The following is a 23,309-nucleotide window of genomic DNA, read 5'->3' on the forward strand; positions in this document are numbered from 1 at the left end:
ATAAGAGGGCCAGTGATTTATATTTATGCTATTAACCACATATTTTAATATATACAGCACGTTCAAGTTAATGTGAATTAAAATACAGCTGTGGGGCTTTGGGTCTTGTAACCTGACATTTGGGTTTTTAAATTCTGAACTTCCCATTATATTAATAAGTTTCTTCATGTCATGTTGTTTGAGATTTTAAAAGCATTCTCTTTGATAAATAAAATGATAAGAAAGGAGTCCATAGCAACCCATGAGGTATAAATATCAGAATAAAAAAAAGATTCAGTCTTTCACATATGTTAATGACATGAGACACATCATGATTATTGGTCCTGTTCCCTGTGGATGGAGAGGGTTAGGAGGGCAATAATGAATTATGTAATGAATGAGTGGCTATTACATTGAGATGTATTGACTTTTTGGGGGAGTCCACTCCCTGTAAGCATGGATTCAAGTGAAGCAAATCTAGAAAGGCAAGTGACCAACAAAATACCCTGAGATGTGTTTGGGGCAAAAATCGAAAACTTGGATAAAAAACACCCATTAGTTTTAGGAAGACTATATCTTGAGATCACAAATTCAGAGATACAGAGGTGGAAAGGACCTTGGAGGTTCATTCAATGAGAGGGATTAACAACAGGCTTAAATATCAGGGAACTACCTGCTGAGAACCAAATGAGGGAAACTAAGATTTGACTTCCCCATAGCCTCTGACTGTCAATCACCTCCTTCTTCACACACTCTTCTCTCTAGGCTTCCACAACGCTGCTTTTCCCTGATTCTACCTGTTGGACCACTTCCCAGTCTCATTTGCTACATCTCCAACCAGAAAGTGCTTGCTGGGTAAATGTTCATCAGGCTCTCTCCTGGATCCTCTTTCCTTTTCCCTCTATGCTATTTACCATGCTGATCTTTTCAACAGTCATGAATTCAATACTCTCTAAGCAGGTGATTCTCAGATTTATTTATCTAGCCCAGATATCCTGGACCTATAAACTCACACCTCCAAATACTTGACAGTCTGAATTGCAGACATTTAAACACATGTCCAAGATAGAATTCATTATCTTCCCTTTTCCTCATCCATCCTCAACTTCTCTTTAAGTGTCCAGAGGACCGCCATCCTCCCAATTACCCAGACTTACAGGCTAGATGTCATCCCCCATTTATTGTTGTCTCTCAACCCCCCATACCCAAGCTGTTGCCAAGGCTGTTGATTTTCCCTTTATAATATTTCTTGTACATACTCCCTTCTGCTCTTTGACCTTGCAAACGATGTTGGTGAAGGACATGATGTCTAAACTCTTACAAATAGCCTGCTGGTTGGTTTCTCTGCTTTAAGACTCTGACCCATCCTATACTTGGGAGTCAGTGATCTTCCCAAAGCTCAGTAAGCTTCAGTGGCTCCCAATCAGCTCCAGGGTCCACTAGGAAATCCTGTATAGCATTCAAAGCCCTTCTCCCATCTTTCCAAGTCATTTTACATCTTGCCATTAGCCATCCTCTCACACATTCCACAATCTAGTGACAATGGCTAGTTCCTATTTGCACAAAACAGTCCATTTCCCATCTCTGGCCATTTTCCCTGAATATTTCCTAAACAATGACTATCAGCTTGATTAAAAGCTAAATAAATGTTTTTATTTTCATTCATTCTTTCATAGAGACTGAAATTCTTTGTTAGCTATCCAACTTGTGCAACATTTTCCTTAAATGTTTACTGGGGCTGGTTTTAAATGACTCAGAACTAGGAATAGAATTTAAGTAGAGGAGGGTTAGATTTCTCAAACCCCTGACTTAAACAACATGTTCTCCACACAGCTGTAAGTTTGAAAAAGTGCCATTTTTGCTGACTGGACATGTGAATGGTCAAATTCTCTTGTTAACTGAGGGTGAAGGGAAGAACATGGGAGTTGGGAGCTTGGAGATCTGAATGAAAATCCTGGCTCTCTCACTTCACCAGCTGTGTGACCTCAAACAAGAAAGTTCATATCCCTAGACTTCAGGTTTCTCATCTATTAAATGAGGGCATTGGACCAGATGATCTCTAAGATGCCTTTCAGCTCTAAAATCCCTTTCAAGAGATTTAACTATTATTGCCCTTCTTCATTTCCAGCACAGTAGAAGGCTACACAATCCAAGTGAAGGAAAAATGACATAGAGGGTGGAGGCAAATGGCCTTTTTGTAACATATCCAACAGAATCAGGAAATATAAAATGATAACTTATCAGCAGCATTATTACTACTAACTTTCATGGTTTTGAGGAAAGTTCAGATAATAAAAATTTGAGCTGACATTTATAGAATATCTTTTGGCTTATAAAGTACTTTATATTTGTTTTCTTAAATGCCTTACAAGTGCCATAAGTAGGAAGAATGCTGGACTGGGAACCAAGAGACCTGGTTCTGACCCCTGGCTTAGCCACACTAGCTTGCCATTCAGCTTTTGGCAATCTCAGTTTTCTCATTTGGAAAGTAGATACAATAATACTTGTATTATCTTGTATATGTCACCAAGTTATTGCTGTGGGGAAAAGTGCTTCCTAAATCATAAGGCATTACATAAATGAGTTATTAAGTGACAAGAAAATTTTTGTATTGTCACTATTTCCTTGAGACACAACAAGTCACACTGCTAGACGAAGCTTGCAAAATCTAGCTGAGGCATCAAAATTTAGCTCAGTTAAATTAATTGGTTAAGTTATAGAACAATTTTTGGCTCAGCTTTATCACCTTTATTTATTTACAATGAACATTTCTGCTATCATTCTAGTATTCATGGTTAGTCTCCAAATTCTAGTCTTAAATCCTCAAATGTTTGCTGACCAGTTTATTATTTTACCTGCCTTAGATCTTCATCTTGGTTCTTTGATACAAAAATCTTTTTCTGCCCTCTATAAAATTCCAAGATATCTATCCCACTGGTGTCACTAAAACCTATAAAAAGTTGCTGAAAATATTAGTTGAGATCCACTGATTTGTACGTACCATGGATCTATGCTCATAGCAAACAATAAACTGATTATTTAAAATCCTCTCCGTGTTGTTAAGTACAATGGACAGCAGTACCTATCAACAAATCTTTGGACAATTTTTATGGCAGCATAAGTAATGATAATGATGATGACTATTATAATGACTTACCCTGTCACAGAGTTTAATTAAGTGGCAAAGCCAAAATTTTCTTCTATTCTGCAGATTCACAAATGCCTTTAATTTCTTTAACAAGTAATCTTATTAAAATAATAATGAGTGATAAAAAAGTAAAAAGATACCAAGTCAAAAAGAAAATTGGGGTGGGGGCTGGGGACTAGGAAGGATAGCATACCATAGCCAGGAAAGGTTCTCTGCTGGTTTTTCTAAGTATACTCCCAAAAGACAAGAATGGTTTTTACATTTCAAATACAATAAAAAGTTTATTTAAAAATGTAAAAAAAAAAAAAAAAAAAAAAAAAAAAAAAAAAGCACCATTCTTAGCTCCCAGCATGGAGAAAAGTCTTAGTTTGCAAACCCCTGATCTAGAAAAAATTAAGTTATCAATACATGAACACAACAACCCTCCTTAAAAAAAAACAAACAAAAAAAAACACCAACATAATCATTGTTTAATTTTTACATTAGAAAATCAAGTAGGGATTGTTTTATTCTATTTATTTTTATCTCACATATCTATCACAATGATTGGCACACAACAGGTATTTAATAAATGCTTACTGATTGACAGTTAATTCTTACTTAACTATTAACAGAATAGTCAAGACACATTAGTTTTGTAATTTGAAATACAAAGTTTAAACCTAAGAAAATCTAAATAATTTGGATTCCCAGTACCAATTTCTAGCACAGTACTCTACTTACAGCAGAGGTACTTCATAAATGCTTACTGAATAGAATTTATTTTCCAAATTATGGAATCCAGATGATGGTGGCAAGGGGTCATCTTCATCTAACTTACTCTACCACCTAAACATGACAGTTAAACTAGCACAGAAGGAAGACTAGACTTTAGACCCAATCACAGGGCAAACCACTATGGCGCAGTCTTTTCCCTCTAAAGTTAACATTTTCCTTTCTGCTGCATACAGAAAAGGCAACTCATCTAAGACTTTACTGTAAGGTAAGTAACACAGATTATATTAGGTGATATAACTAGAAGTCATGAAATCACCATTTCAATGATACACCCATCAGATTATAATTTTTAGTATCTAATATGTAGTATTATGTAACGTGTAAGACTAATAAATAGGAAATGAGATGAAAACATGGTGTTTCCACATTTGACTTCTATTCTTTTTTATCTATCATCTATAGATATCTATTTTTAATCTATATAATTATCTATGTATTTATTATAATATTTTACATATAATATAATAATCTATATAATTTTATCTATTATCTGTAGATAATATCTATTTTATCTATATAAGTATCTATATATTTATTATTTTATATATAATATAATGATCTATATAATTTATTATCTATTAGTGTCTCCAATTTTTTTTTTAAATGGAAATTAAACGAATGGAAATGCTTCTTCTGGACAATTCTAGTGTTGACTTTAAAAGCATTCTTTTAATAAATAAAGTTACCACATGGTTCACTGGAATACAGTGATGATCGTTACAATCACTCACAGAACTCCCTAAATCACCTTTAGAACCTTTTTCTAACCACATCACACTTAGAATTTGGTCTCAAGGTCCATTTCTTTTGTTGAATTTATATGAAGGACCTAATTTATTTTTACTTCATGCTGATATACCTCACATGTGAAAATGATCTTTTTTGAGGGCTTGTGGTTTGGGAAAACTAGAAACAAAATCCACTGGAGCAGAGTAAAACAAACAGCCCTCTGTTTTCTGGCTTATTTCTTTTACACACAGTTGGAGTTACCTGATTTGTCACAGCTGGAAAGCCTTTAAAATGTGACCTTCCAGCTGTGCCTTAGATCACAGCCTTAAACCTATCACAGGAGAGCATGGGTGTGTCTCCTACAATTCCTTTGCCCAGCACTTTATGGACAGCGTGGTAGATTTGGCAGTAGGCGGCTTAACAAGCAATAAATATATATTATATCTATCAGATTTTGGTGGGAGTGGGAGAATAACTTCTTTTTTTTTTTTTTTTAAATAGCCTTTTATTTACAGGTTATATGTATGGGTAACTTTACAGCATTAACAATTGCCAAACCTTTTGTTCCAATTTTTCACCTCTTACCCCCCCACCCCCTCCCCCAGATGGCAGGATGACCAGTAGATGTTAAATACATTAAAATATAAATTAGATACACAATAAGTATACATGACCAAAACGTTATTTTGCTGTACAAAAAGAATCAGACTCTGAAATATTGTACAATTAGCTTGTGAAGGAAATCAAAAATGCAGGTGGGCATAAATATAGGGATTGGGAATTCAATGTAATGGTTTTTAGTCATCTCCCAGAGTTCTTTCTCTGGGCATAGCTGGTTCAGTTCATTACTGCTCCATTGGAAAGGATTTGGTTGATTTCGTTGCTGAGGATGGCCAGGTCCATCAGAATTGGTCATCATATAGTATTGTTGTTGAAGTATATAATGATCTCCTGGTCCTGCTCATTTCACTCAGCATCAGTTCGTGTAAGTCTCTCCAGGCCTTTCTGAAATCTTCCTGTTGGTCATTTCTTACAGAACAATAATATTCCATAATATTCATATGCCACAATTTATTCAGCCATTCTCCAACTGATGGGCATCCACTCAGTTTCCAGTTTCTAGCCACTACAAAGAGGGCTGCCACAAACATTCGTGCACATACAGGTCCCTTTCCCTTCTTTATAATCTCTTTGGGATATAAGCCCAGTAGTAACACTGCTTGATCAAAGGGTATGCAGTTTGATAACTTTTTGAGCATAGTTCCAAACTGCTGGGAGAATAATTTCTAAAGCACAGGCTAGCCCTACGATCCCTAAATATGCTTTAATTTGGGGGCACACCCAGTAATCCATATAATATAACATATATATATATATATATATATATATATATAATATAGATTATAAGAGTTCTAAAGACCAGGAAAGGGTCTATGAGATTCCTTCAACCTCCAGGGCCAGGGCTTCAGTTTCAGAACAACCAATCAGCACTTTTCAGCATATGGCTGAATTGGCTACAAACCAAAGCATTCCCCTCCTCCACCCTGGAAAATATGTTGAACTCATTCCCTTCCCCCCCAGTTCGGGAATTACATGATGAATGCAAAATGCATTAAGAAGATTGTAGGTCGTCCTCTGGCACCAAGCCTTAAACTCGGCTCTGAATTCCCTGGATAACAGCAAATGTTATTCCATAATGCCATTGTTCACTTATCCATAGAAATCTAAATATACAAATCACAATTCCTGCTGCTACTACAGGGGGATCATATAGATCATTAGGCTTTATTTTTTAAAATAGTAAAATACTTTAAATTGTAAGCTCCCAAAGCACAAGGCTCACAACCGAGAACAAACATTGTGATGTGTTTAAGATGAAACTTTCCATTTGGATAACATTTTCTAAACACAGGACCACACAGGAGCTGGCCAGCTCCCTCCCTAATATTATAGGTAAAAAAAAAGAACCCTACAAAAGCAAACACAAGTTGATGAACTGAGAGACTCTATTCCCTGGACTCTCAGTTTTGTCTATTCCCATCACAAGTCATGAATCCAAATTCCAGAGGAACTAATTATTAAATGGAGACTGGTGTCCAGTACTGCAAGATTCAAAAATACCTAAATGCTACTTACTCTGCTCATTTACTTATAATTTTGAATAACTGCTAGTTTATCAGTAGAGAAAAACTGGCCTACATTCTTACAGAGTGCTAAGTGGTACATCACAGTGGTAACAGAAACCCAGGGGCACTAAACTCTATACAGGGATCTTTGTGGGTCACATATTGACTCAGAAAACCACATAATTTACACTAGCTGTCACACTGTATTTTTATTTATTTTGTTAAATATTTTTCCAATTAGAGTTATCAAGTCTGACACCCCTTTTATAGTAGAGAAAGTGCTGAACTTGGAGTCAAGAAGATGCATGTTCAAATTTAGCTTTTCAGAGATTTGCCAGCTCTGTGACTCTGGGCAAGTCTCTTAAATTCTCCTGGCCTCAGTTTCCTCATCTGTTAAATGGAGATAGTAACTGTCTCCAAGGACTATGATAAGAATCAGATGAGGTCATTTACAGAAAGTACTCTTTAAAAAGCCTTTAAATAGCTGTAAAAGTCTTTAGCTATTTATTACTGGCCCACACAATAAAGAAGTTTGCTGAACAATAATCAGAAGGACATATGTCATCCTTTTTTGGCAGCCAGCTCAATTTCCCAAACTTACTTGAGTGGGTATATTTTGGAAAGTAGAGGGGAAAGAAATATTTATTAAGAACTTACTACAGGTGACTAGAAACTGGAAATTGAATGGATGCCCATCAATTGGAGAATGGCTGAATAAGTCGTGGTATATGAATGCTATGGAATATTATTGTTCTGTAAGAAATGGCCAGCAGAATGATTTCAGAAAGGCCTGAAGAGACTTACATGAACTGATGCTGAGTGAAATGAGCAGGATCAGGAGATCATTATATATTTCAACAACAATACTATATGATGATCAATTCTGATGAACGTGGCTCTCTTCAACAATGAGATGAACCAAATCAGTTCCATTTGTTCAATAATGAATAGAACCAGCTACACCCATCGAAAGAACTCTAGGGAAGTGAGTGTGAACCACTCTACATAGCATTTCCAATCCCTCTGTTTTTATTCACTTGCATTTTTGATTCCTTCTCAGGTTAATTTTACCTTATTTCAAAGTCCGATTCTTCTTGTGCAGCAAAATAATTGTATGGATATGTCTGTGTGTGTATAAATATATATATATATATATATAAATATATATATATATATATATATATATATATATAGTATATAACATATACTTTAACATATTTAACACGTATTGGTCTACCTGCCATCTGGGGGAGAGGGTGGGGGGAAGGAGAGGGAAAGTTGAAACAGAAAGTTTTGCAAGGGTCAATGTTGAAAAATTACCCATGCATATATCTTGTAAATAAAAAAGCTATAATTAAAAAAAAGAAGAAGAACTTACTACAGGTGAGTCACTGTGCTACGTGCTTTTATCAACTGGTCCTTTAAAAAAAAAAATTGGGTGTCCTCTTTCCTTCCCTCCCCCAAATTCACGCCTCACCTGAAATTCCTGACCAAATTTCTCATGGCTGTGTCTAGCATTGAGGCAGCTACAATTAACACTTAGTAAATGTGCTTTGGGATCTCTTCCAACTCACTGTACCTATAGTATCTTAAGCTTATTGTTGCTTTCCCCAAATTCCACATGTCAAAAAGCCAGTTAAAAAACACACCTATAAACAATTAAGCTAAGTGGACTAATTAAAATTTGTGTTCTTCCTTTAGAACCATGTATGAGCAGGGGTTCTTAAAGTGGCATCTGGGAACTTATTTCTAAACAGACCCCACTTAACTGTATTTAAATATAATTAGTTTCCTTTTTAATATTATATTTTATTTTATGCATTTAAAAACATTATTGGAAGAAGAGGTCTACAGACTTCACCAAATCCTGATACAGAGAATATAAGTGTGGCTTTGGCCTTTAGGAAGCTGGGTCTGTGGATGAATATGATTTTTGCCTGTTATACCCTCCCACCATAAGTCATGAATCCAAATTCCAGAATAACTAATTATTAAATGGAGACTGATGTCCAGTATTGCAAGATTCAAGAATACCTAAAAAGAGACCTCATTAGCAACCTGATGAATACATAGTACTAGAGGCACAATTCCTGGGTCTGACTGTCCTCAAGTTAGTCAATGATCTCTAGGTCTGTTTCCTTAAATACAAAATGAGGATTAAGTACATTAAAAATAATAATAATACTTAATAATAAGTACTTAAGTAAATACCACCAATTTCAATGGGTCATTATGAAGAAATCATCTGTAAACCTATATAAATGTGATTATTATTCTGAAAATTATCATTCTGGTGGAAATACCAAGGACTAGGGAAAGGATGTCAAAATTCGAGGACAAGAAAGGAAGAAGAAAAAAGATGCCCTGCGCTCATGCAGGGTATAATCAGGATTTGCACTTCACATTGTGCAAACTGCTTAAGTCACAGCTACAAGAGGCCTCTGTTTTTGAGTTCTAGCAGACTAATCTGAATAAGGAAGGAGGCCAAGGAGAGGAAACTATAAGTAACACCATTCCATATCCCAGAGCCAAAATGAAGTTTTGAAAGCAAACATATGGAACCTCACGCCTTTTTTTGGCAGTAAAATGTAAGAGAGATTGCTACAGGAAGTTAATGACAGAGGTTGGTAACTGGCATGTATAGGATTCATGACACCCTAGATGTAAAACTATGAATGTTCAAGCTTCAAGTGTTTCTATATTGGCTCTTGATAAGAACATGTATATGTATATTCAAATTTACATGATTCCAATAGAAAAGCCTCAAAAATGCTTATTTTGAAAAATTAAGATATTAGGGAAGAAACTTTTTTTTGTTTTTAAAGAAAGTGACAATGACTTTTTTCACTGAAGATTCAATTAAAAATAAAAGATCAGGGAAGGGATTGATGTACACAATAAAAAGAATTTCTTAAAATGCCACATTGTTTCAAAAATAAAAATCACATAGCAAAAGCATCTGTGGCAGCTGTGAAAGCATTCAGTTGCCAATGAAGGTATTTTCTCTTCTCACCACAGCTGTTCAGCTCAAGGCATATTTTGTTTTCTTTTTCACTGAGCTTCTGAACCCAAAATACTTAACTCTAAAATATTATGGGTCCATTTGAATTTTCTTGAATTGGCTGCCACCTTGTGGCAATCTCTGGAAAAGTAGCTTGACCCTTCAATCAAGTTCAAAAATCAGAGATGTGTGACAATGTAAGATGGGCAACTGGCCATTTTCATCAATTCTAAGAGCCAGAAGGGACCCCAGAAGCCATCTAGTCTACGGGTTCTTAGATTGGGTCCACAGATCCCCAAGAAATCCATTTTAAAAAATCAGCTTGTTCATTATTTTTATAGAACTATAATGTTCCATTACCTTCATATACCACAACTTATTCAGCCATTCCCCAACTGATGGGTTTCTACTTGTTTTCCAATTCTTTGCATGTGGGTCCTTTTCCCTCCTTTACAATTCAAGAAATCTATTGATAGAGTTCAGATTTATCAGCTAAATGCATGTTGGATAGAGTATTCCTGGACTAGAGTCAGAAAGACTCACTTTCCTGAGTTCAAATCTGACCCTAGGCCAGTAATTTTACCCTGTTTACCTCAGTTTTCTCATTTGTAAAGTGAACTAGAGAAGGAAACAGCAAATCACTCCAATATTTTTGCCAAGAAAACTCCAAATGGGGTCACTAAATATCAGACACTTCTGAAAAACAACCAAATAACACATTTCACAAATCCTTGAACTTGGTTGGAAGGAAGACAGACAGCAAACCACAGTAGTATTAATTGTCCTCATGACTGTCATTGATTGAAATCCCAGATACTTTCATATTCACATGAGTTGTTACAGGTATCTTGAAATAGTATATACCCATAACTATTTTAAAATTATTGCAGTTACTAGACTCTTTAACTTGCCTAGATTTTAAATGCATCATTTTGTTATTTAATACACTAAAGGAACCCAAATTATTTTATCTAGTCTGGTTTTAAAAGTTTATAACTATTTCAATATAACTGAAATTTGTAATTCAATACATTTAGTTTCATCATAAAAGTATTTTTCTGAGAATGGAAGCACCCAAGACTTCATTAGACTCCAGACGACAGATTGGTTAAAAACTCCTATCTTAATTCAACTTTTAACTGATCCAGACTGTATTTACTATGAAGTGGTCATATACCACCCTCACATGTATTTTAGATAGGGATTGTGCCAAACTCTAGCAAGAATCCCAAGAGCATAAATAATGATTAAATCAAATAATTTCATCATTCCAAAGATTTACTTGAAGTACAAATTAACATCTTCAATTTTTTACATGACAGGTAAACTCCTACTTGAAAAATGAAGTGAGAGAGAACAAATAGACTACTTAGAAAAAAAAATTAATCTGTGAGGCCAGTTTTTATATGTCAGACTCAAAGTGTCAGCACATATACGCAATACAACAGAGAACAGAGGTCACTAACTTTTAAAAAAAAAATCATCTACTTTCCAATTTCATGAAGACTTAAAGATTCATTATGGAGAAGGAAAGGGAGGAGTGGAACAAAGGAGAAGAGCCAGGATATGAAGGGGAAAGAACTTTGTCCAAACAACTGGGAGTGAGTGGCAGAAGCCTAGTGCCTGGAAAGGGTGGGAAGTGTAAGAGGAAAAGAAAATAGGCCGTTATGTCTCTCTCCCTGTAATGTATAATGGCCCAAACTTGACAGAGAAACATACTACAGACCACCGGCTCCATAATCAATCAGATCAGTCTTCAACCCAGACTGGTCAATCATGAAAACAATAGCTGGGCACCCAGTACAGACATTTAGTAATAAATGCATGATGACTATTAAAAGTCTAGACTCTCCAAGACAGGATAATCATTCTCTTTTTAATGGAATAAAATGCACTTAGATAATCTTCTATCCTAGAAGCATTTTAGGAACAGAAGGCTCTTGTATATTAAAATGAGCTGGAGGAAAACAGCTAGCACGGAACCATGATTACAATCTAAAGATCAGAACCAATTAGGGATGATGACCATATTCAAGCAAAGATACACTAAAGCATCCATCCACTTTTTGACATAAATACAAGTAACTAGGATAGAGTCATACATTGCAAATCCATTACAGATTCAGGACAAAGGGCTACATGAGTGGTGACGGTCAATATCAAAGTGAGGAATAAAGTAAGACTTCATGGAGGAGGTAACATTTTAATTGGGCTTTAAAGGATTCAAGGAGCAAACTTTTGTATGTTGGGGAAATGGAGAAGGAAGGCAAGGTTTACCATATGCTGACGGATCTGAGCAGAATGGTCTTAAATGTTAGGCAAAAGAAAATAGACTTCACTCAGCAGACAACAGAGGGTCTGTTCAGAGAATTCTTCCCAGGTGACTGTACTTAGTAATCCCTTTTATGTTGACTGAGTCATACCCCTACTTTTTTTTCTGAATAAAACAACATGGCACTCACTTTCCTCCCTTCTTCCCCAATCCTGGTTGGACAGACACCAGGAAATGAAAGGTATCTGGGAGTTCCACAGTGTCCCACTTCCAACAAAGTAGGTTTTCTCTTAAGTCTTAAGCTGACAACTATATGAATTACTTGAAAATAGCTACCTGTAAATTTTAAGGATTTCTGGCCTTGGGGATGGCTCTTTCTTACATAAAGGTCAATTATTCTTAATATTTTCATTTCCTGGGAAGATACTTGCCACTCAAAAATAACAAACTTCACAACCTACCTTCTCAAAAATTTTTAGGCCCAATTCCAAATTTGAGGAAATAACTCAAAATTCTGTCCTGCCAGGACTACCTCATGGGGGCTACTTACCTTGCTTTGAAGTTGAGGAGTTTTCCATGAGCAGACCATTGTCATGGCTCCCTTCCTCTGGAACAAGCATTGTAGGGCAGCTTCCAAAGGTCCGTGGGCCCCTACCACCAGCACCTTCTTTCCTTCTATGATAAAATCTAAAAACAAACAAAAAAGTCCCAATCTATCATTATCATCAAGATTTTTGACCTTTTCTAGGAGTTCTAAATGTAAAGAAACAAACGTTCCACTTTTAACATGAAACCACTTGGAACTAATCTATGATGGAGAAACAGCAGGAGAGCAATCGCTCCTAGAATGCTCCTCTGGGGAGTGGGACATTCTGTTCTCCTCACCCCTAGAGAATAGGCTATTCTAAGAAAATAAACTATCAGGTTGACTGATAAAAATCTTTGTTTCAACTCTTGCTATTGGAAAAATCTCCCTATAATGCATTCTAAAAATGTACTCTCTCTACCCTAGAAAGTACAGCCTATGTATCAACAGATCTGTTATCTTACTAATGTGATTAATTCCTTCCACTGGTACAGAACGTAACCAATACCCATTCTTCTCAGTATAATTATTCCTCACATTTTCCCATAGTTCCTTCAAAGAGAATCAATCCAATATGAGAAAAGCTTTCCTCTGACTCTTACTTTTACAGTGTGTGGATACCCGGACAGTAGTTGGTTTGTCCATGTTATCCTTCCTTTTCTGAAAATACATTTTCTCATTCATATCCTTTATGCTCATGAAAAAATCCACAAAAAGTATAGCTTATAGGACATAATTCTCTTCTTTATAAAAAAAAAATAATGAAAGTTCTTGTAGAACCTTGAGGGTGAGACTCTGATAATACAAATATAGATGGTGGAGGAAACTGGGCTTTCTGTGTACACTGACCCCGGGACAAGTCCTGGAAGTTGACTCTAATAAATCCTTGATAAAATCTTGTCATTTTTCTTTTTTTCTTTTCCTTTTAAAAGTAAATGGTTTATGAGTTCCAGTTAATCAAGGTTTTATGTGTGCTATAATTAAATAGTACCTTTAATGCTAAATATCCTATAATCACTTATTCATTAAATTAAACACTCGGTAAAGCAGAAAATACCAATATCTTTATCTTAAACATAGAAAAATTCAAGCCCAATGGGATAAACCTGAAAATAATCCCTGAATGGTAGCACTGCTTAGAATGAGGCTACACACTGACAAGGTTCTTCTAGGCTCCTATTTCATTGAACTAAATAAACAATAATTTATTACATAATGAAAAGGATGTTAGACTAAGAGTCAGAAAATACCTGGGCACTAATCTAACTTCTAACAAGAGCTAGCTGTAGGATCCCAGGAAGGTCACACAAGTTGAACCCTATTTTCCTTCCTCTCTCTCTTCAGCATTATTTAAATGACAATTATTACTATTACTTTTGCTATTACCTGATTTCTCAAGAAGTTCAATCACAGCTCTGGCAGTAGGAGAAACAAAGCATTCATGGGCATCTCCACGTACCAACCTTCCTAGGTTTATATCTGTCACCCTGAGGCATAAAACAAGAAAATATGTAAATGAGATAGTAGCAAATATTCAATTAAATTCAGCAGAGACATTTAAAGGAAATATAAGCCAGTGCTTGATAAATTGAATAATTAAAAATAAGATTAAAACTGAGCAGAGAATGAAAGAAATTTATTTTGTAAAAAACACTGCTAGAAGTGTATTTACTCTGACCCCCACAGGCCAACAAGGAAATAGCAATGAGAGTTATAACTTAGTTTTTAAATCTTAAATTAATGCTTCAAGTCTAGTTCCCAAATCTACAAAGCCCACACATTCATCAACATGTGGGTGGCATCTCTGTGACTTAATTTTGTGAGACCTTGGCAAGTCACTAAAATTCTGTTCCCTCCATTTCCTCAACTGCAGAATAAGGACATCTTATTTGAAAAATTTTTAAACCAATCACTGAAAGTGATAAACTCAATTTCAAGTTTTAGTTCTCTTCTGTCAAGGATAATAAATTATTATTTTTCTTTTTTAATAACTTTTTATTGACAGAACCCATGCTAGGGTAATTTTTTGCAACATTATCCCTTGCACTCACTTCTGTTCCGATTTTTCCCCTCCCTCCCTCTACCCCCTCCCCCAGATGGCAAGCAGTCCTATACATGTTAAATAGGTTACAGTATATCTTTAATACAGTATATGTGTGCAGAATCGAACAGTTCTCTTGTTGCTCAGGGAAAAATGGATTCAGAAGGTATAAATAACCCGGGAAGAAAAATAAAAATGCAAGCAATTTACATTCATTTCCCAGTGTTCTTTCTTTAGGTGTAGCTGCTTCTGTCCATTCTTGATCAATTGAAACTCAGTAAAGATAATTATAAAGAAAGAATACAAGATACATAAATTTCCTATTTTCCATCAACCTAATACAAGACTCAATTCAAGATGGCATGTTCCCATGACACCTCAAAATTTTATTAATGTGTCTTATGTCAAATATCAGATAGTGAATTGGAGAAGTTTTTTTTACTATGTAATAATTAACAAATGGCAATTCCTACTGCTATAATGCATGTGCTTACTCAAGTTTTATCAATCCAATAATATTCTGAGATCCAAATTAATGAAGCAGACATTTTTTGTTTTGGGTTTTTTGTGTGTGTGATTTTGATTAAAAAGAAAACCTTTTATGGTTGGTTTTTTTGGGTCCTAAATGGGACTGGAGAAGCTGCAATATACATTGCTGGGAAATTAGGTCTTTGGGTGAATAAATCATAGGGGACAACCAAGGGAGCAAAAAGAGAATTTGGCTATTGTGGGTAATGTACTAAATGACAACTTAGTGATTCAGAAGAAACCTCATCAAAGATTTTAACTTGTTCCTTACAAAGAATCAAATCATCTATACAGATTCCATAATTTCTCACGCTTTCTTTTTGACTTGAACACACACAACAGAAAACTAAGTGAAAAAAAATCATATACTAAAAATTAACTAACATTGAAAGCCATTTAATTTCTCCATATACTTAATAAATGTTATATTCAACAAATAATAATGACTACTTACCCATCCACATCTTTATCTGGTTTCAAAGCATTTAGTATCTTGTTGCTAAATGAACTGATGGAGAGTTGAAGGGCAAGGCCATGAATTCTAACATCTTCATTGAGCTTCAAGATTTCATCTATTATCTAAATTGCAAAATATCAAATACTTGTTTGATTAAACAACCAATAACCACACATTTATTAAGAATTTTGCTTTAAAAATGAATTCCTATTCTGTGCTGAACGTTGAGTAAAAAGAAAAGCAGTGTTGAGTTATTTTCCTCCACGTTTTCTATGACACAAGATTTCAATAAAAACATGACATCCTCTATTACTCAGGGAATTACATTAAATTTCCTTTCCATGATTCGATTTGATTTTACAAAGGCTTCTTGAGGTCCACTCTTTGCAAAGCCCTGTAGAGGACTCTCTGTAGGAGAAAAAAACTAACTTAAGATGCCTTAAATGAGAACACAAAGTTGAAAGTTATATTAAAAACAAAAACAAACAAACAAACAAACAAAAAAAAAAAACAGTGCATGACGAATACTTAAGAGGTACAGAGGGCTATTCTCAAAGTGTTCTCTTCATCCTGCCAACCATGGAATTTAAGTTCCACAGGAGGAAGACCAAGAAGCAACCTTATTATAATTGCAAAGGGCAAACCTCTATTAATAGATTCATTCCATGAGCTAAATACAGCAAATATTCCACAAAACAGTCAAGAATGAAGCAGATGAGTCTTACAAGGGCAGAGTAGAGCAGGACTATCACATCCCTCATTCTGGACACTATGCCATTCACTACTTTTTGACTTGGCGATCAAACTGCTGGCTCTAATTGAGCTTATTTTAGGTTGGGTACCCATTGCATGAGGACCCTATCTGGTAGAGGACAACTAGAATCACAGAATATTATACGCTGGAAGGACCCTTAGTTGGTTCAAGTCTAAACCATGAATTTTTACAGATGAGGAAACTGAGGTTCTGGGGCATTCAAGTGACCTGTCCAGCTAAGTCAGTGGAAGAACCGGAATTTGTCTTCCAAATCAAAATACAATATTTTCCCATTATACTATGTTGTCTCCATGTTTATTATTTTGTAAAAAGTTGGCAATATTTCTCTACTATAAATATTTCTTAAATTTTCAAAACACATACCCTGGGAAGTCTGATGAAAAGTTGAAGAAAAGATTGCTCAATAGAATAATCTATGCATACTAAAAATTGTTGGCTTTCTCCTCCTCAGTAAATAGATCCCTTCTATGTCTCCCATCCAACCTCAAATATAAAAAGAAAATGAATGAGGGATGCCAATCTTGCTAGCTTCTTCTGAAGGTGAATTTCTGCATCCCTAGAAGCAAGAAAAGGCTTAGCCCTTAGAAAAAATAACATAGGATTATTTAAGTACTAGGCAGGTGGGGCAGTGGATAGAATGCCAGGCCTGGAGTCAGGAAGATTTATGTTTCTGAGTTCAAATCTGGCCTCAGATACTTGCTACTAAGTCATTTAACGCTATTTGCCTCCGTTTCCTCATCTGTTAAATGAGCTGGAGAAGGAAATGGCAAACCCCTCCAGTATCTTTGCCAAGAAAAATTCAAATGGGGTCATAAACAATCAGAATTGAATAATAACACTTTTAGTATTCTATTGCCTCTTCTGCTAATCTGAGAAGTTTATATTTTTGTAAATATTCATCCATTTCACTTAGATAATAATTATAATAATAATAATAATAATAACAATCATATGCCAATAGACATATAATTGAGTAAAATAAATAATAACTGCCTTAATTTTATCATCAATGGTACATTCACTCTTTTCATTTTTGACACTGGTAATATTTTTCTTCTTTTTAAAAATCAAATTAATCAATGGTTTGTTTATTTTATTAGTTTCCCCCTCCCCCCATAAAACCAGCACCTCATTTTTGTTACTTTTTTTTTTAATTTAATAGCCTTTTATTTACAGGTTATATGCATGGGTAACTTTACAGCATTAACAATTGCCAAACCTCTTGTTCCAATTTTTCACTTCTTACCCCCTACCCCCTCCCCCAGATGACAGGATGACCAGTAGATTTTATCATTTTAGTTACTAATTCAATAGTTTTCTTACTTTCAATGTTAGTAATCTCTCACTTGATTTTCAGGATTTCCATTTTGGTGTTTAATCAGAGATTTTAAATTTGTTCTTCATCTAGTTTTTTTAGTTGCATGCCCAATTTATTCACCTGCTCTCTCTTAAATTTTTTCCTAACTATTGCTGATTGTTATCTGTCCAGAAGTTTATTCTTAAAAAAAAAAAAAAAAAGTCACCTTAAAGAGATATTAACCAGAGTAAGTGAATAAAGACTCATTGCTTGAATTTTCTATTGACCAATTATTTGATAACTTTCTAGAGGGAAGGAGTTGCATCTTATTTAACCTCAATCTCACCAGAGCATACCACTTAGCACAAAGGTCTTTGATACAATCAAACTAAAATCTAATCACATAATAGAATTTTTTTTTAGAAAGGCCTTTAGAAATCATCCAATCCAAACATCATTTTAAAGATGAAAATGCTGAGATCTAGTGCACAAAACTAAAATTACATGGGTGAAATTGAAAAACTATTTCTACCAAGTGGAAGAGATACTCCTTTTATATTCTTAGCCACAAGAAAGGGCTGGATCTCTTCCAACCCGGCAATATTAATAAAACAAAGACAAAAGCACATTACCTCATCTTCACTGCTGTCAGGAGGCAGGCAAATGTGAGTAATGTTCAGACCAGCCTGGAAAGAAAGAATAAGGTTATTTTAAAAACCTAAATATATTATTTAAAATTATAAGGGAACAAAAATCTACAATCCTTACCTCTTCAGCCAAGTTCTGGTTTATCTCCTGCATCCAATTATCATCACCTACCTTGAAGGGAAAAAAAAAGAGAGGAAAATACATTAAAACACACATAAAGAAATAATATGCAATTAGTAAGAATAAACCTCCAGTTCTATGAAGCATCTTTTTTTTTTTTTTAAATTTTGGTGGGGTTTTTTTGGGGCTGTGTTTTCTTCTGCAACATGGCTATTAGGGAAAATACATTTTGCATGACTTCACATGTATAATTTATATCAAATTACTTGGCTCTTCAAGAAGAGGGAATGAATGAAAGGGAGGGAGAGAATCTGGAGCTCAAAATTACAAAAAAAATGAATGTGAAACTTTTTGTAATTGAAAAATATTTAATGAAACATGTAAAAATATACTGGGGAAAAAAGAATGTCTTTGATGATAAAATAGAGAGGAAAAGAAGGAATATACAAAAGAGGACAATTCTTCAATGAATTTATACAGACTCTCAAAAGAAACCATTAAATACATTTCATTTATTGCTAAATTTCTGGTGTACCATGCATATGTTTTGTCAACAAAAAGCTATAATTAAAAATAAATAAATAAATTTCTGACACAGGCACAGCAGTATCATCAGTATCTCTTTACAGATGAGAGCAATCCCAATTGATTCAGCAAAAAACAAAAAACAAAAACACCTTAGTATTTATATAGTGCTTTAAGGTTTGTAAAGCACTTTACAAATTTTATTCTCACAACCACCTGGGAGATAGGTGTTATTATTATTCCCATATGAGAGATAAGCAAAGGAGAACAGAAAGAATTATTCCTTCCACATCACAACTTTTCCCATTACTTGATATATATCTGAAGGATTGGCATAAGAAATGAAATGGAAATATTTTTGGAGTTTTGTAGTCAACAGGCAAAGGTTGGCCAATGACTAAAAAAAGTTCAGAAATATAGAAATGCATAACATCCATGTGTAGTAATCTAATATCATTATATTTCATTTTTTAAATACTGTAAACACCTCATAAAAGAAAAAGAAAAAAATTCAGACTACTCTGTATAAAGGCAGGGCCAAAGAATTTTATGGAGTTATCCTAGATCTCAGGGTACCAACACCTCTAGCCTTCAAGATGTGGAAAAAAACATTAAATATTTATTGAATTGAATAAAAATTAATTCTAAGCATACTTAAGATTTCAAAGTATAGGTGAATATCATATCTTGTCAGAAATTACTAACTTAGGATCCACAGACTCTTTAATTTTCAGGTGGGGGTGGGGGGAGTATCTTGTGATTAGAATGGGAGAAAACCCTATATACCTATTTTCATTACTTCTAACAAAAATTTATCATTTTCTTCACTTACTTACAAACATTATTCTGAGAGTCCACAGTGCATAAAAAATCAAGAACTTAAGTAGAAATTTCTTTCTCTTCAAAGACTTGGTGGGGGTACACTCAGGGACATTAACATCAGCACAAAGTGTGACAGGGACAGGCAGCCGGCACAATCACAAAGGCTTCTGAAGGCGGCCCAGCCAAACCAATAAAAAAGCAAACAGGATCAGAGACAAGATCTGCTGCTAACTAGCAGGCAGCCCCAACATTTACAGGAAGTGAAAAGTCACTGTGAGACAGAAATGATTTGGGGAAAGTATTTGGCTCCAAGTCACAATCGGGAAGATCAGCATACTGCAACAGATAGTGTTGTCCAAACAAGAAGGGACCCCCAGGGCTTCCCGAGGCTTCTTCAAAGTGATGGCCAGGGTTCAGAGTTCCCGCATGAGATGGAGCTTGTAGTCTAATGGAAACTTCAAGGAGGAGTTTTGAGCTTTCCTATATGCAGAGTAGTGTGTTGGGCTTAATATAGATATAAATAAAAATAGAACCAGCTCAGGGCACCTAGGTAGTGCTAAGAGTCCTGTACCTAGAATCAGGAAGATTCAATTTCTTACATTCAAATCAAGTCTCAGAGACTTACTAGCTGTGAGATCCTGCTAAAGTCACTTAACCCTATTTGTCTCAATTTCCTCATCTGTAAAATGAGCTGGAGAAGGAAATAGCAAACCGCTCTAGCATCTCTGTCAAGAAAACCCCAAATGAGGTTATGAAGAGTCAGACATTAACTGAAATGAATGAACCAGCTCAATTACCACCTTATAGACCAGGTGATTCCATGTGGTGGGAAGAGTGAAGGATTCCATTAGAAAATTTCAATAACTAATAATTTCCCTCTAAAACACTGAAATGTATAAAATTTTGACATATTTAATATTATAATAAGTATTTATGGTTCAGTTTTATTTTTTTCCCATTTGCTCAAGATGAGCAGGGTAGGGAACTAGCTAAGGTTTGGAAAATTAAGCCAAGACATCAGGTTAATTGCTACTTTGTCAGTCTGCAAATTTATAGCTTTAGATATCATAGCTCCCTACTAGTTTCCTGCTTTATTTGATACCAATTTTCCCTTTTAGCCAACTGTTCTTTGGTCTATAAACCATCACCTTCCCTTATTTACTCTTTTTGAAATTCTAATTCATCCTTTTAATGTTTATAATAATGTTATTATATATAAAAGAATACTTATATGATGTGGTTGAAACTGCTGCTCAGGATTGACTGATATGTACAGTTAGTCTATGCTCTGGCCATAATAAACTAGTTAGTATCATATCTTTGTACCATCAGTGTCCTCAATTTTTGTCACTTAAATATCTACTGAAGCTTATTTTTTTCCAGATCAAAATCAGGTAAATTTCTTTCACTATGTTTTAGAACATTCCTCCCCAGAAGTAATTCAAAGAATACACAGTTTGTGCTGAAATGCTGCAGAGATCTGATTAGTGATCAGATCTTTTTAGACTACATTAAAAATAAGAAACACAAAAGCTATTTGTTCCTTCTTAGTCTCTGATTTCAAAACTAAGCTTCTGTAAGAAATTTAAAATAGAAATATATTATAAAACAATAATTCTAAATGATATTCTTAACCTTACCTGGACAACTGCAAGTACTGGCTTAAACGTAGGAGTGCCTTTTTGCAGTAAACTTAGAACTTCTTTTGAATTCTGAATTATTTCTCTGCAATGAGAAGAAACACAATTCAGTTAAACAAAAGACATTTCAATAATATATTAATTTGTCAAAAAATATAAAAAGAAGATGAAATAACATGAGGTGGGAAGAATGAATTTGAGGATGAAAAGAAAAACTAATTAGTAGTAACAAAAAACATTTAGTGCCAATTATGTCTAAATCACAATACTAAACAGCTAAAAAGAAAAAAAATTTGGTGATTAGCTTATAATCTAATAGGTGGATAATTCAACAGTGAAGAATTCTTGATATGATTTATTCTATAAATGCATTGGAGAGACACAAAACAAAGTCTGAGAGGGAAGATCATTATCAAGACTGAGAATTTTATTATCTTCTGATCCAGATACATATTTTTTTCATCAACAAAAAATTTAAAAAGAATCTTCACATATTAAAGGCTTTCTTCATGAAGGTATAGGAAAAGGGACAAGTGGTTTTTTGCACAGCATAGCAAAGTGCCTAGGAAGCACATAGTAGGTTCTTAATAAATGCTTATTGAGGATAATATTTTACAGAAGCCTACATTTACCAGTCACACATTAACTGGAAAGTATAGTGAATACAAGATTGCACTATAGTGGTTGATTATAAAAAGCATTTGATTCAGTAGAGTAAAATACTTTCTTCCTATTTAAGAAGTCTTCCATACAAATGTCAAAATCATAGATAACTCTGGTATAGACGTAACAAGAGATTACTTTGTTCACTGAGGCTCTGATTACTAGCAAGTAGTTAGACATAAGCAGTAAGATGTATGCTGAAAGATGTTTGTCACTGTTATAGATGATGTTCAGTGCATAGTCCAGATGGAAGAGTTTTCTTTAAAGATAAGGTATTTCAGACATCAATGCTTGTGGCTTATGTTTTGCTGACTTTGCATCAAGTGCAGCAGAATGGACCAGATCTTTTTAAATGTGAACCATAGCTACACTTAAGAGTTTGGCTCAAATCATGAAGGAAAAGCTAAGTAAATGAAGAATGTGTCTTAATCAGACTATGATAGATAGTACCATGAAATAAACTTACAAATTTGGGTTGCAATTAGATTGTGAAGGTCCTTAGACACTTAGTTGAGGAATTTCTCTAGAGAAAATGGAACTTACTAAAAATTTTTTGAACAGTAATGTGAAAAGGTAATATCTACATCTTAAAATATATGTAACTATGTGAAGAATGAATTAGAGAAAAGAGAGACTAGAAGTAGGGAGGTTATTGCAGTGGTCTAGGGAAACAATAAGGTTCTGAACCCTAGGGTAGTGGAAACATGGAAGAAAATAGACATGAGAAATAGTATGGAAAAGGAATTACCAAGGTATAGAAATTGACAAGATAAAAATTAAGCATAACTGTGAAGTTATAAATTTGGGTGATTCTCAACAGAAACAAAGATTTAGGGGAAGGGTAGTATAAGTTTAGTGTAAGAAGATTAATTCTGTTCTGGAAACAATGAGCTTGAGACAGGTATAGATATCCTACAGAAAACTTGGGACTAGAGTTTAGGAGGTTAGAATAGGATAAATTGACAAATGTTGATAAATTGAAACAATAGGAGTTGATAAGATGACCAAAAGACAAAGGTTTTATAAACTGGAAAATTATTACATGAGAATCAATCAGTAAGTGAGAAAGGACATCATGATCTCACAAAGAAGACCCCCCAGAGAAGAATTCATATGATAAGTAGGAAAAGAACCACAAAGGACCGGTTTTGCTCAAGTCAAGGAGAACTCCATGG

The 23,309-nt window shown here is 34.6% G+C and overlaps 1 protein-coding gene across 1 annotated transcript in view; it reads right to left on the reverse strand.

The window, feature by feature from the left end:
* The window catches only part of MTHFD1L (methylenetetrahydrofolate dehydrogenase (NADP+ dependent) 1 like), a 197,632-nt gene that overhangs the window by 166,839 nt on the left and 7,484 nt on the right, over window positions 1–23,309 (reverse strand). The window contains exons 2-7 of the mRNA XM_031937629.1: window positions 21,472–21,556; window positions 18,485–18,535; window positions 18,349–18,402; window positions 15,642–15,766; window positions 14,005–14,105; window positions 12,583–12,719 (exon numbers count right to left, since the gene is read on the reverse strand). Coding sequence (XP_031793489.1) covers window positions 12,583–12,719; window positions 14,005–14,105; window positions 15,642–15,766; window positions 18,349–18,402; window positions 18,485–18,535; window positions 21,472–21,556 — 553 coding nt within the window. The remainder of the gene's footprint in view (window positions 1–12,582; window positions 12,720–14,004; window positions 14,106–15,641; window positions 15,767–18,348; window positions 18,403–18,484; window positions 18,536–21,471; window positions 21,557–23,309) is intronic.

Source organism: Sarcophilus harrisii, chromosome 4 (genome assembly GCF_902635505.1).
Source record: "Sarcophilus harrisii chromosome 4, mSarHar1.11, whole genome shotgun sequence".
NCBI classification, from domain to species: domain Eukaryota; kingdom Metazoa; phylum Chordata; class Mammalia; order Dasyuromorphia; family Dasyuridae; genus Sarcophilus; species Sarcophilus harrisii.